At 36.4% G+C, this 15115-nt stretch overlaps 1 protein-coding gene across 1 annotated transcript; it reads left to right on the top strand.

Moving 5' to 3' along the window:
• The first annotated feature begins 713 nt into the window (after positions 1-713).
• LOC129759126 (transmembrane protease serine 9-like) lies at positions 714-14019 on the top strand. The gene is made up of 7 exons (XM_055756541.1): positions 714-809; positions 868-1203; positions 1264-1349; positions 1415-1930; positions 12650-12968; positions 13030-13131; positions 13194-14019. The coding sequence occupies exons 1-7, from the start codon at positions 734-736 to the stop codon at positions 13928-13930; spliced, it is 2172 nt and encodes a 723-aa protein (XP_055612516.1). The 5' UTR covers positions 714-733; the 3' UTR covers positions 13931-14019.
• Positions 14020-15115: the final 1096 nt, after the last annotated feature.

Genomic DNA, 15115 nt, shown 5'->3' with positions numbered 1-15115 from the left:
AGATACGAAGCTATGATATTCGACAAAGTTGGTCAGTGGATTATTTTTAAGAATTTATAAATTGGGATAAAATCCATTTATAGGCACGGTTACACAGAGGAATAAAAATTGTTTTGATTTTTTAGAAAAAAAAAACTATAAATTTTCCCATACAAACTTTTTAGTTTAAATTAACTCATGTAAACGTTACTTAAAAATTCGGCCAAAAATCATTGATGAGTTTTGGACAAAAACAAAAGTTTTCAGACCCCAGGGTTGGAGAAATTCAAAAATGACTCCAAATCAACTCAATCTAATGTAATATTAATTTTTTGGTGTTACGCGACTTCTGTATTTCTGTTTTATTTCGATTCGTGACCAGGCTGCTCTAGGATGGACTTCAAATTTAACAGGGAAAATAACGTACGGTTGTGGAGGTTCCCTTATTTCAGCTCGCCATATTTTAACGGCAGCCCACTGTGGACACAACGGGGAAGATAAGTATGATTAGGCTAAAGTTCTCTAAAGGTACTTGCTTGTGAATTAAGTTTGATATTTCTTTCAGAGATCCCCCAGATACGGTTCGATTGGGTGATACCAGCTTGAATTCCACAGAAGATGATTCGTACGCCCAGAGCATTAAGATCAAGAAGTTCATCGCCCATCCGAATTACAAGCGAACTCAGAAATATTTTGACATTGCCGTTATTGAACTGGAAAAAGAAGTAAATTTCGACACTTCCGTGTGTCCCATATGTTTGTGGCCAGGGATGATCTGTATAAGTATTCTGGAAACTTGGAAGTTATGGGATTCGGGTTAACAGATTTTGGTAAGTTCAATTTTTAAAAATCTTACCTTCAGGTTCATTAAATTTGTTTTCTTCTCAGCATCCGATCCAAGTCCCACTTTGCTCAAGGGTAATGTAAACTATTTCGACTACGATACCTGCAATTCTATGCTTCGGCGTTCCAAATCTTTGGCAAAGGGACTTACAACCGATATGTTCTGTGCCCGGGCTCCTGAAACGGATACATGTCAGGGCGATTCCGGGGGACCAATTCAAATTGAGCTTTCCGACGTTAGCAAAGCCATTCCATTTCTGGTTGGGGTAACCTCATTCGGTACCGGATGCTGGAATGGATCGTTTGGAGTCTATACTAAGGTGGCCAAGTATATGGATTGGATCCGGACCATAGCTACGGATGTTCCAGCGAATCCTTTAGGTATAGTTAATACTGAATAGCAAATTATAGTTTGATATCAACAAGAGAATATATTTTTAGAATGCGCTCGTCAATCACAATGCTTAGCGGCCAGAAAATTCTCGGACAGTCGAATATCTCCTCAGAACAATTCTCCATTCTTCAGGGTAAGATTCAAAAGTCTTTGAGTTAACATGAAATTAGGTACACGTTTTTGATAAACACTTTTCAGGTTGAACTTCAGATTTCCGATAAAAGCTTCAAGCAGTGTAGCGGTGCGCTGATCGACTATCGACATGTCCTAACTTCGGCAACTTGTACTCAAACGGAAGAAGGACAAGCGCCAACTCACATTCTTGCTGCAGATCAGTCTATCCAAATCATTGATATCACGAGACATCCTTCTTGGGAACCAGAATCCAGTTACAATGATCTCGCTGTCTTGAAGTTAGAAAAGTACTACAATCCTCACAAAATCTATCAAATCGTTGCGCCCGGTTGCGTCTGGAGGAAAGAAGCTATTCCGGAACCGATTGTGTTTTATTCCGGGTATGGGCCGGATTTCACAGGTGTTTCGATGATTAGTTCGGCAAATGTTTCGTTGAAGATTCTTACCGCTTTCAATCAGGAGAATGGGAAGTGTAACGAAAGTTACAGCGGCAAGTTTAGCGATGAACTTGAGCAGGGCTTCACCGAGGACTTTGTGTGTGCAGAGAATCCAGTGGAACTGGTTCCGGGAATTTGTAAGGTAATTGTAGTGATATTTTACCTTTATTATCTACATTTAAAATTACATTTTACAAATTTAAATGTCATTTACACAAAACCAAGTTCTTTCGAATTCTGATTTCCCAACCAACGTTAACAAATATCAATTCTTGAATCAAAAACCCTCTTACAAACATATTTATTAATTCTTTTATATATTTTTGAAACATTAACAAGCTAGGATTTTCAAAGTACATCATATTGTAATTATTTTCTTCTACAACTAGCCAAAGAGCTGTTTTTTTTCTATAAAACTTTTATCATTTATCTCAATCCATTTCCATATTTTACGAGAGCGAGTCATGGCCGTAAGGGATGAGGAGGGGGGATGTTTAGGAGTCAACCCCCTCCTCCCCCCATGAGAGTCCATCAAAACCAAGCGAGGTGTTCTAAGTTATCTACATTCAAAATTTGTTATTCTTTATCAAATTTGGATGATGGAGGAAGGTCATTCGATAGTAACAATTTTGACTCTGAACTGACGTCAAATCCTCGAAAACTTATCTTAGGTTCAGAAGTTTTTCAAAAAAAAATTTCACTAATGGATAAAAATCCGTTTCTGAATACTTAGTTTTAAATAAGATTCAACCCATTTAAGAGATTCTGGTTCTTTATTATCAAATTTGAAATAGTATTTGTGTTTTCAAGGTTGGCATTATGTGTACAGTTAAGGATTCTTGATTTCCGGGTCGAAATATCATTATAAATTTAAATAAAAAGCTGTGTTTGAATCGTCTTTTAAATTTAGTTTTAAATTTTCCTTCAAAATTTCAGCCATTTACTTTTGTTGGGCAAATCGAACGAAGAATTCAAATCACATCATTATAATTTTAAATTTTGTCGCTGAAAGAAAAAATGTTTGCAAACTAGATTTATTAAAATAAACATAAACGATTTTTGAGAGCCGAAAATTCGATTCAAAATCTGGTTGTTTTTCGATAAAAAAAAATAATAGTTCAAATATTATCTTTTTGATTTTTGTTGGATGTTTTCTGGATTTTTGTCAAATTGTTTCGGATATTGCCCGGATTTTTGTTTGAAAATTTGGAAACAGAATTTTGCGAATTTTGTCCGGTTTTGAATAAAATAGCCCGGATTCGCCCGGCCAGGATACGTGCTGGATAACTTATATCATTCTCAAGCTAAGTTCACCAGATTTTAAGATTTCAACCATCGATGAAGTAAGTTTCCTATTTTGTTACTTCAAAATAACTTTTTATAAATTCTGATCAACATTTTGAAATATTTTAGGATGTATTTTCAAACGTTTCCATTTTACACTAATTACTATTTAGGTCTTTTCAGTCATTGGTGACATTTGAAAAATCAGAAAGACCCCTACTTAAAAAATATCTTGTAATCCATCTTCCGATAATTTCATCTGATTGAAAATAACCGACTAAAATCATGAGGGGCATTAATATGGAGGAAAAAGAAAGCATTGAGATAATCGCTAATTTTGTTTTTTTCATTAAAAACTCAATAGTATATTCGACCGAATATTCGTTTGGCCGAATAGTTGAAAAGGTCATTATTCGGTATTCGGCAAATACCACTATTCGGTACATCTCTAGTTATAACTATCTACATTAGAAACATTGCGACTGAACAGTTCAATTTTGTAAGGATACACACACATTCTTATAAACTTTATATAAAATAGATTTTGTTTTCATAGTTCAATACTGTTTCCCTATGTTTTTCCATATATTTATCCATTGCTTATTATTAAACATTTCCTCTATTCTAATATTTATATCTCCTTTTCTTCAATAGATAGAGGAGTGTGGGGATACTTGATCCCCTTTTCTTATTTCCACCATATCTTTTTGGAAAAATTTAGCAACTCGCACTCTTTTACATTTTCTGACAGCTTGTAACTTCAAGTTTCTATGCTCCTAAAACTAGAACGAAACTTGAACCCGTAGATGAACTAGAAGCATTTTCGTGGGAGTAAAAAAAATGCGATATTTTTGAAGTTAAGGGAGACTTGATCCTTTATTCAGGAAGCCCTAACCCATGGAAAAAATCTAACAAAACCCCAAGATAGAATGTTAATTGACTATTTTGGTTATGTTTGTTCTCATTTCACAATCTATAATTGCCAGAAAAAAAATTCTAAAGCTTTTTCTCAACCCTTATGACATTGCATACTTACGGGCGCAATTTTTTATAAACAAGAGAAAATCAATTATTTTAGCCTTTTACTTCAGATAATTGATGGATAAATATTAGCTATTGGATAAATATTAGTAATCTCGTAATCATCAATGACCACGATCCATTGAGAAGAAGAATATACCGGGATCATTTGTACCCATATATTAGGGATCAATTGTACCCAAAATCAACATTTTAGATAACTTTTTCTGAAAAAAGTTGGGAGTTTTCCATCGCATTGAAATTATTTTATTTTGAAGTTCATTTTACACTCAAAAGATTGATGTAAAGCAATAAATATTTTTATAAAAATATTTCCATGTTAGGAACATTTTAAAATAATGAAAAAAGATCTTCAAGTAACATTTTGTGAAATTTTTCAAACCAAGTTCAATAACCCAAAAACTTACTTTGTTAAAATTTTTTGAGCTTCAACCATTGCTGTTTTGTTCCATTTGGCACATTTTTCTAGAACATTTAATCTTTGTAGGACATTCCAGTTTCGAGATATAGCTAAGGAATCAAGTATCCCCGGGGATCAAGTATCCTCATTCTCCCCTAATTCAATAGAACAAAAACAACAGTTTTTAGTTCTTAAAAAGTTAAGCCTCATTCCAGTATCATCAGCATATCCCTCGATACTTCAGTACTTCAAGTACTTTAGAAACTTCAAGTATTTTAGAAAATTCTTCATCATTTTTCATCACCATTGTTTTAACAATTTTAACAATTTAAGCGAGCTTCCTCAACTTTGAAAAGATTTGATTTAACAATGGCTATCTAATCATTTACATCTCTGCCTAGTGCCAGCTGCGCATGGATATCATAGATTTCTTTAATAAGAATGCCTTTCTGTTTTCTAATTTGAGAGTTGAATTAATAGGATTTGCGGCTGTAGAACTACTGGATTTTGTTTTTCAGATCAAAATTCAAATTTTTAATATATTTAAGCCAACTTATTAGTTGCTCATATACATCTCGAAATTGTTCCTTAACAGATTCATCATTCAAAATATGTGCAGTTATTTTACAATATCCCTTTCCTTGAATTGGTAATCTCGTAGATGAATCTACATTCTAACTCACAACTACAGCGTTACGATGCGAAAACACAATCGGCACTGTTACTAATTTGACAACGGATCTTGTTAATAATTTTTTTACATAAAAACGGTTTAATCGTAATGCAAAGTAAATTTTTTTTTCGGATATTCGGTAAGTGCTCTACATCGTTTAAGCCCATAAGTCTGTAACCGTTGTTACAAAATGCTTAGATATTTTTTCAATGTTTTTAAATGTTATGTGTAAGCTGTTGTGTCGTTTGTTAAATGTTAGATAGGGAGTTAGGGTACGATATTTATAATAGCTAGTTATTTTGGGTGGCGTAGCGAATGATGGAAATTGTATGAAGGCAAAGAAGAAGATGGTCTAGCTCCCGTCATAGGTCATTTCTATCTTGGCGTTCGTATGTGCGAGTTGTGAGTGTGACTTTTTAATTTGTGTAAAATACGTGGCAGGAGTCTAACAGGACAATCTGATCATTCAGGTAAATAAGAATGTTATAAAAAAAGGAACCATCACATTAAGCGCTGGTTAATCTTCAGGACCTTTTAATTTTGGATTGGTTTTTCCTGAAAAAAAAAACCCCGAGACCTCACACGCATATACGATTCGGCCTAGGTAGTTGGACTGCCTACGCCTAAACCGTAAAGGACTCAGCTCTCTGGTTCTGCGGAACCATAAACATTAAGGAGAGACCTCTCAGGCCTAAGCGCCTTAATTATTAAGGAGACCCCCTCTCGGCGCGACCAATACGGCCTTGCTGTGATCCGCCGATTGCGTCAAAGAGGGAAGACGCCATCGCCATCAATTTCCGAGGCCCAAATACGCCATTTTGAGCCACCTACGCAAGCCACGTTTCATCATCTACCAGCAACCGAAAGCAGCAAACCAGTACCAGCAACCAAAAAGCGCGCCAACGTTTGTATTAAATCCGTCGACGGTATGTACTTCCTGTAAAGTTTATCTGAAGTGCCCCTGAACCACACTAAATACACCCACACCCACACTTTTTGCAATCAATAAAACCCTCGAATTCAAAGTGAGTTAGGTTTTCCGGGAGTGTTGGACCAGCAGGTTTTAAGTCCAAGTTATGTCTCAACGCACTAGCAAAATTATTCTAATTCATGTTGTTATAATCTCTTGCTTCAAGATCACAATGAAAGTCACCTGCAAATATCGTTGAAAAGGTGTTGGTGAATGATGAAATTCTTCAATAAAAGTTTCTTTGATTCAATCGACATCGCAATAATATTAAATGTCGCTATTTTTCTAATTATGTTCATTTCATACACCCATAGAAAACGTTGCCAAATCCAATGCCTATTTAGCAAAACTTTATGCCGAAAATGCGCTGAAAAGTGTACTATGCCAAAGATGATGATATTTGAAAAAGCACTACTGGTATAAGGACTCGAGCTCCCAAGCAATAAAGTTCATGACCACTACATTCAAGCGAACCTAGAAAAACATTTTATGAGACTTTCATCCTATTGGATAAGTCATCCCTAAAACAAGAAAATAAAAAAAAACACATTGCCGTAGGGAAGAGAGAATCGAACTCACAACACCATTTTAATATCGTCTTGCCATTCTAACATCTTAACCAGTGTACTATTTGAGCTTGATGCAGAATGAGGCTATGATATTGATTACTCACGCTTGGCATAGAGGATGAATTTTGGGTGTAGAGTTCTGAGTTCCTACAACTACAGTTAAGTCCGAATCTACTGAAAAGTTGCTCAGAAAAAACACTTCGGCATCCTGTCGGCCGTGGCTACACGTACTAATTTATTTGTCAGTTGGAACAAAACGAGTGCTCGGGGTATCCATGAATAGTTATGGAGAGGAAAAAACAAGGGGCCTTATTCTGCGAGGCGAATGAAGTGACTCGTAGTCACATTAGTCGTAGTCACGTGTTTATAGTCGTGGTATTCCGAGAGGCGACTCACTCCAGGTGACTAGTTCATCGCCTCGGGTGCAAATTGACAACAGATCTTCATCTTGTCGATTTTGAAGTAATGAACTAGGTTCATCGGGTTCACCATGAGGACTGTCAAAAATGTGAGGAACATTCAAAGAAGGTAGTGTGATATTCAATTTCTTGCATGACGTCACATTCATAAAGTTTATGAAAATTTTATACTGATTTATTTCGTTGTTTTTGTGAAACTTAACCAATTTGAAGGAATTAAATGAGTACCAAATCTTTTTTGATTATGTTTTAAACTGTCTAAAGGCAGAATTCTAATTGATTTTGGTCTCGTTCAAGCTGAACATTGGAATTGTACTTTTGCATGCAATGAAATTTCAAATTTAGATTGAAAGTTCACATGAAAAATCCATATAAATTTTCTCATTCCTGAATTTTGTAGAGGAGAGTGGGGTAACGTGGGCCACTCTAAATGTATGGTTGCGTTTATTTCAATTTTTTTTTGAAGTACAATTTGTTCAATTAGTTTTTATATTTATTTACAACTAGTTTATTTAAGGCCTTTTACTTTTAGAAGTTTTTTTTGTACCGAGTGTATAGTATACACTGTATACGTTAGGGAGGGGGCCGAAATAGTCAAGGCTACTAAACATATAGAATTATTTGAACAAGGGAGGGGAGGAGTTTATAGGAGAATATATAGAAACTTAACATGCATTGTTTTATTTTAAACTTGTTGTCTAAAGTGTCTAAAAAAGATCGTAGTTATTCGTTTTAATTTCTTTCATTATGCTAGAGTTCTGTCTCAATAAGGTTTACAAACAAATATATAATATAGAACTTATTTTCTACCCATTTGAATTAAAATTTGCTGCTTAACATTTTGATATAACCACTGATGAACTGATGTACAAGCTCGAACAAAAAATCTTCAGAAACTTGTGTAAAATTTATAGTGCTCTCTTTTAAAGAAGCCGTTAAAAAGTGACAAAAAACAGTGCCATCTATTGTTATTTTATCCACCAGTTATTTTATCCAGTTGAGCTTAAAATTAACAATCCAACCGAGAACTTTAGAATCTAGGCTTTTCTGAGCGGGTATTTTCACGCATCTTATCTGTTTCTATTAAGTGTTCATGCTAGTTGAAAGCAATTCAAAACAGCTTTAAGCGTAAAATTTTGATAACGCAAATCAGAAATGTGTAACGAATCTTCAACATCAATTTGCTCGAAACTCGTCAAATAGATACGACCTTTTCATAATTGACTAAGATTTTGTTATTTTGTTTTGTTTACATTTCATTTTCTTCTTGACAGTTCTCTCTGGTGTCCTTGGAGACATCTGGTGGCTCAACCAAAAAACTTAAAATTGATTCAAAATGGTCGTCGGGACTTTACACACTTTTCGAGGCTTAGCTTGTACATCAGTTCATCAGTGATATAACTTAAAACTTCTGCTCGGTTTTATTTATTTTATTTTAAACATCAAATGAGCCAAAACGTCAAAAAGTTATGTTTAGTGACGAAGATAAGTCCAAATATGGAGTAAATTAATTTTATTTTAGAAATGTTTCAGTACAATAAGGTGATGATAAAGTTAAAACTGAATATATTTGTCTTCAATTTTTTTTTAACTTTGAACTTTGGATCTAAAACTTGTTGAAATTTGTTGTTAGTTCAACAAATCACCTAATGAAAAAGTGCTGTATGCTGTTTTTTTTAGTTCAATGAACTATGTTACTTGATTATTGAGCAATTGATTCGATTCACAAATGTTGCTTGAAAAAATTTGTTTCTTTGCTTAAACTTGAAAAATGAATAATTCGATTAAAAAGAAACGAACATAGCTTTTATTGAAATTGCTTTGTTTTTAAATAACTAATACACATGCATAAAAAAATATCGCACCTGAAAAATGATGTTGTCTTTTAAAATTGACATTTCGTTTAAGTTCATCCGAAATGACTATTGGCCAACCTTCGTACATACAGGTGATGCAAATCAGATCGATTTAATGACAAATTTGGCAGATATTTTTCAAAACTTATAGAGTAAACGCATTCTGATTTGCTTAATAAATACTTTATTTTGTGTTTGCAACTAGCTCAAGCACTCTTAACAACAAAAAACTTACTTCTGTGTCCGTTTTCGTTACCATTTATTTGAATCATAAATATATTCTTCACCTTAATAAAATCGCATTGGTTTTTGCCACTGTATTCATTCGCAAGCTTCAAAATGAACCATCTGAGCTGTCATAGAACAAGCAAAGAAAAAATGGAGTTTGCGAAAAAGGTATTTTTTGTTAATTTTTACTTTTATTCATAATGTTAATTCTCAGCATGTTTAATTTATTTCAACAGCTTACTCAAGATCAGGGCAAGTTCCAGACGACGTTGGCCATATTGACTCCCGGCCACCACTCACAAATATGCTTCCCAGAGCTAAACCAAATGCAGCAACTAGATGAAGTACGGTGGCAGTAAACCATTGCATTACCCAGGAATAAAACCATGGCCACGGTGCTGCCGGACAACACCGTGGAAGACGTCATGTACCAAATAAGAAAAAGTGAATGGAACCGGTTCGTTCCAGACACCAGGAAGTAGCAGCAAACTCTTCAGAATAGCCCACAAAGCTTTTGTAAGGTGGTTAGTTTGTCAATGAAGCTGTTAAGGAAAAATGAATTTCATAAAGTCTAAATCCGAAATTTATTTCATTTAGCTGCAGGATTTGTGTTTTTGAATTAAATAACCTAAACCGTCTTGAATTTAAATTTACAATTATCGGTAAGGATTCCAAAAAATTCCAAATTTCCTTTCTTAAAATCGATTATCAAAGGAACATAATTTCGAGATAAAAACTTAGAAACAGAATTGTAATTAGGGTCACAAAATTTATTTTCAACTCAAATATCTAGAACTGAAAAATTCTGTGTTTATAATAAGAAAAGCTTTTTAAATTGCTTATAAGATAAAAATTTCTAATTTTATTTCCGGATTTCTAAAATAAAATTGTGGTATTTTTTAAACATTTTTCATCTAAAAAAGTTTAGTAAGTTCCTGTTGAAAGCTTCATTTAAATTGTGTCATATTTAAACAAAATGTTATTTTTTCCTACCAAGTCACCTGCGAAATAGGTTGCGACCCCAAAAGTCGCTTGCCACCGACTTGAGTCACGCCATTCGCCTCTGAGAATACGGTGACAGTAAAAAAAGTTCATTCAAGTCACCTAAAGTTCATTCAAGTCACGGCATTCGCCTGCTAGAGTACGGTGACTCTAAAAAACCAAGTCACTTCACGTCACTCGCCTCGCAGAATAAGGCCCAAGATGAGCCCACTTACTTTGTGAGTGACTCATATCAGTGGATTTCCTTTTGGGTGTTGTTGCAATCCTCCATTCTCTCTTGTTCAGAAAATTCGCAGAGAGTCTTGGTAAACCTGCTCACCTTATCTCCCACATCAGTCTGCCGATCGATCGCTTGTTTTGATGATGTCAGGGTAGTCATCTTCAGCTGCAGATCCGGTGGCGTGTGCACGGCCACCAGGTTTTGAACAACTCAAGAGAAAAGCCTAATAGCGTTTCAACCATGTTAGCCGAGCTAAATGGGAGAGCCGAGTGCATTCCGTTGAGTTGGTGACTGTTTCCTCCCGAGTTCCCGTTTTTGTTTTGCGGGCAGTTAGCTTTAAGATGACCCTCATTCTTACAAATGAAGTATTTCTGCTTGATCCCTCGTAGTAAATACGCCCTCTCCGATTCTCGACCGGTGTTGCGAGCTTCGAGATGTCCTCCACCAATCCCTCGTCACAGACCATTTGATGAATTGCTCCGGAATCCACCACGAAGTGAACACGCCTTTCGCCATTCGTAGTAGCATTGGTTGCAACCTTCGCCTGATCGATGGCCTTATTTCGGGTTCCGCCAAACTGCGGAGGAGCCAACTTCAGAATTCCGTCTGCCTGCGGAGGTGCAACCTTCGAAGTTGTGCTCGCCATCGAGATTCTGCTTGCCTGTGGGGTTGCCACGTTTGCAATCGTAACTCCCAGCTGCTTGCGACCTACCGGTGGCTCACTTTGATGTTGTGCTGGTATTTTTGAGGAGCTCAGAATCCAAGAACAACTTTTGATATCGACGAACAATCTTGAGATCTCTTTCTATGGCGGCAGAAGAGCCAGCGCACCCTGGATGTGACTGTGGCCTGGCGGTATTGCTAGCAGGAACGAGTGGACCTTCTCGCCTTTGCTCAGGTTCGCTACCATCCGGTACATCTCCCGTATGATGAGGTCGTATGTGTATGTTGATAATCCACCATGGGTGCACGGATTCACCGCAGTTTGACCAAAGTATGGATTAAAATATATTATATAGACAACAAAACTCCATACCCGGCACCATGGCTTCGTGTAAGCTGTTATGAAATGAATGTAGTAAGATGTGTTTATGTACGTATATTTGGAAGAATGAGTCAATCAGGTACAAAACCAGTTAAAAATGAATAACATATTTAATGTCACACATTTACTACAGGTATTCCGGCATCCGTGTATATACCTGGCCAGCTGGCAACTGATTGATCATTCGAATTTATACAGTTATACGGGAAAAATACATCTTACCCATCAGCTACCAACAGAACTAGAACCTTACAGCCGAACCCAGGATTCAAAAATTATCCACTTAGAAACGTTGGCCAGGAACACACTACTTTTATAAGTATTATTTTATATTTTTTCTGCTATCTACACTTCCCTCTTACCTCATCACTGTTTAATTCACTCAATTTATTTTGAATATTACTCATGCTCTTCTTTTTCTTCTTTCAATTTTTACCTTCTTTTTGCTTCACCGCACTAGTTATACAAACTTTTTTCTCTCACATCCTTCCCATTGCATACACTTCCATTTTTGTGTTTCCTCAATCAGCGTAAATTTTTCTTTTGAGGTAAATTTATTGCATACATTTATAGCATGAACAAAACATTATGCATCATAATTAACCAAAGGAAGAACTTTCTTGTTAACTCCACTAACTTCCGGGACGCCATTCGTATATTTACCAACCTTGCATCCCTCCATGAAAACTCTCCTCCTTCAGTTCATCTTACCATTAGTATTTCTTTCACATGTTCTCCTATTTGATCACCCGTATGATGAGGTCGTACTCATAAAAAAAAAGTTAAAACAGTGCATCAAACCTCTTCATAGGGATATTGTTCAGTCGCCCTCGCATTGCGATGACCGCACTCGTACTCTTCACAAGGTAGAGTCGCAGAGGATGTCCATGGCATGGCATTTATAAAATTAACCCCAACAATCTTGTTCAGGATACCGTTGTTGATGACTACAACTGGCAAGCTTGTCCAACGCGGCTTTCTGCTCGAAGTCCTCCAACGGCAGCGAGTCCCCCTCCTTCATCAGAATCCGGACCAGAATGTGGGTCAACCTGGCCGGGCAAACTCGGATAAATCTAAAGAATTTGACAACTTTAATCATGAAGCAATCGATTTAGCATTTCTTTTAAAACTGTCAATTGATATTATGTTTCCAGCTTGAACCAGGTGGCCCCATCTCTAACTTCCGCCGAGACAACGTCGTACCCTACATTTACGGGATCAACACACTAGGAAGCGATTGTGGTGGAACAGGAAACCTTCTGGTTGCAACCCGCGTTTCATCATTCTACTCCTGGATCGAGAGTGTTGTGCTGAACAAAACCGATGAGCCCGCTCCAACGACGGAACCACGCTTCGGTAACATGGGAGATGAAGAGGTTCCAACTCCAACGGAAGACGACTCTGTGAATGAAGTGTTTACGCCTGGCGGAAAAGTAAAAATGCGCAGCGACGTACCCTACGAAGACGATCTCGGTAAGCTGCTTCTACATTTATCGATGTTTGTCGCTACACTCATTTCATTTGTACATATTAGTATCGTTTGTGCTTCCGGGGCTCATTTCTGGAGACAGTCGACTGACACCGTACGGAGACCAGCTCGTTCCAGGAGGCATCCAGCAGCTGGCAACCGCTTCAGGTAAAATTGTTGAAAAATTAGCTAGAAGAGAACTTTGATAATTTCGTTTTAATTTCAAACAGTTCATCCACGTTTTGGGGAAGACGACGATCTACCGATAACAGTGACAATCTATGGAGCACAACTCTCCTATCTACCAACTAGTACAAATGAAATTTTGAGTATTTTGAAAGGCATTCCCATGATGTCACCTGCTATTGGTAACAGAATTAATAACAATTCAACCGATGAATCCAAATCAACGGCAGACATATTGGCTCACTTAATCCCTAAACCTACCGTAATACCACCTACTAGTACAACTACTAGCACAACTACTTCTACTACGACGACTGCATCCACAACTACAACAACGACTATGGTAGGACCAACTCAAGTCAGCTTATGGCCTCAGGTACCAACACTAGCTCCATCTCAAAGCAATTCGTTCTACTACTACCCAAAACCATCTCAAATGCCACCACAAGTCCTTCAAAATCCCTACCTTCCTGGAGTGCCTCTGTTCCAATCAGACATTCCTTCAACGGTTGCATCTCTGAGGCCAGCTTCTCCAATACCGTCAAAAGCGGCCAGCTCTTCATTCAGTCTAGTCCGATCGATAGAACTCTATCGTGATGGTACCTGTAGTCTAAGTTCTGGTCAACCGGGAATATGTATGCACTGGACCCAATGTCAACTGACTGCCTTAACTCCACTGGAAGCTTTCAACGGTGGTTGGTCCTATTGCTATCGGGATCTACTGGAAGTTTGTTGTCCAATGAGTGGTGTATCTAGAATCAATTCTAAGCTTCTCGGATAGTCCTAGTCAAGTTTGTAGGGTGTCGTTGAAGTTTTGCTCATGTCTGTGGAGAAACGTGCAGAAAATAATAAAAAAACATACCCCGTTAGAGCACGTAACATAGTTTTAAGAATAACAATTTGTAACTAAGTACCTAAATGTAATAAAATTTTGATTAAATTCTAAATTCACTACATTTATGTGAAAGCCCTTAGACACATTTTTTTTTTATTTTATTTTGTCTTTTATCTTAATTTATTAAGATTTGGGATGTTGAAATTACATCAGAATAAAGTATTCATTAAAAATAGACAAAAATTAGTAACAGCAATCAAGCAACATTTTCGACTTGCTGTAAAACTTTCAGGCTAATAGGGAGGAAACCTAGGGGTTAGATGTCCACGAAAAGAAGAATCGTTTATAACTCGTGAATGAAGAGTGTAATCCAATAAAAAATAATTATAAATATTTATTACTGTAAAACAAGTTACACTTACGGCCTTATCGGTGTAAAGTGATGTTCTTTTTAATAAGAACATCTTAAGATTAGGGAATTTTTAATAAATAAATGATCGTTCGCACAACAAGTTTCCGCTTGTGGGATGAACCACGCTTGGCTTGCTAATGTGTGTGATGGTAGATGCAACTCTATCTGTATCTATCACTTCAGTGCAAGTTTACTCGTATTGGAAGAAAGTGGTAAATATTTTGACACTTTTAGCACATTTTGAAAATTTTACAATGCAAAACATTTTTCAAGATCTGCGGCCGTCAAATATCTTTACAATACTGTTTCTATTTCAGGCGTGTATGATAGAAAATCAACTACCTACACACTTAGAAAAATCCGTGTATTTTTACATGCAAGAGCATGGGTAGAAGGGAATCGGGTAATTACGTGTAATGATACAGCTCATTATATGCAATGAAACAGCTTATCGCATGTAATATTACTAGGTACAAAGTAAGAAAACATTCGCGTAACTTTACATGTCAAAGCATGGGTAGAAAATAATCGCGTATTTACTTGTAATGACATTGGACAAAACATGTAATTATACTTGAAATGTATGAAAATCTTTTATGCGTTTCTCAGAAGCACATGTCGGGATTGTTTATATGAAATTTACAATTTCAGCCTTAAATCACATGCAAATCAAATTGAAGTCATTTTTGGAACATTCAACCGAGATAGACGAGTGCAAC

The sequence above is a fragment of the Uranotaenia lowii genome, unplaced genomic scaffold (genome assembly GCF_029784155.1).
Source record: "Uranotaenia lowii strain MFRU-FL unplaced genomic scaffold, ASM2978415v1 HiC_scaffold_1101, whole genome shotgun sequence".
NCBI classification, from domain to species: Eukaryota; Metazoa; Arthropoda; class Insecta; order Diptera; family Culicidae; genus Uranotaenia; species Uranotaenia lowii.
The sequence above is the reverse complement of the archived record's forward strand: the minus strand, read 5'-3'. Positions and strand labels throughout refer to the sequence as shown.

Bases quoted from the DNA above. Each gene is read 5' to 3' on its own strand.
- LOC129759126 (XM_055756541.1), top strand. From the start codon at position 734: ATGTTTGTGGCCAGGGATGATCTGTATAAGTATTCTGGAAACTTGGAA. The intron at 810-867 runs GTAAGTTCAATT...TTTTCTTCTCAG, and splicing joins ATTCGGGTTAACAGATTTTG to CATCCGATCCAAGTCCCACT. The intron at 1,350-1,414 runs GTAAGATTCAAA...AACACTTTTCAG, and splicing joins ACAATTCTCCATTCTTCAGG to GTTGAACTTCAGATTTCCGA.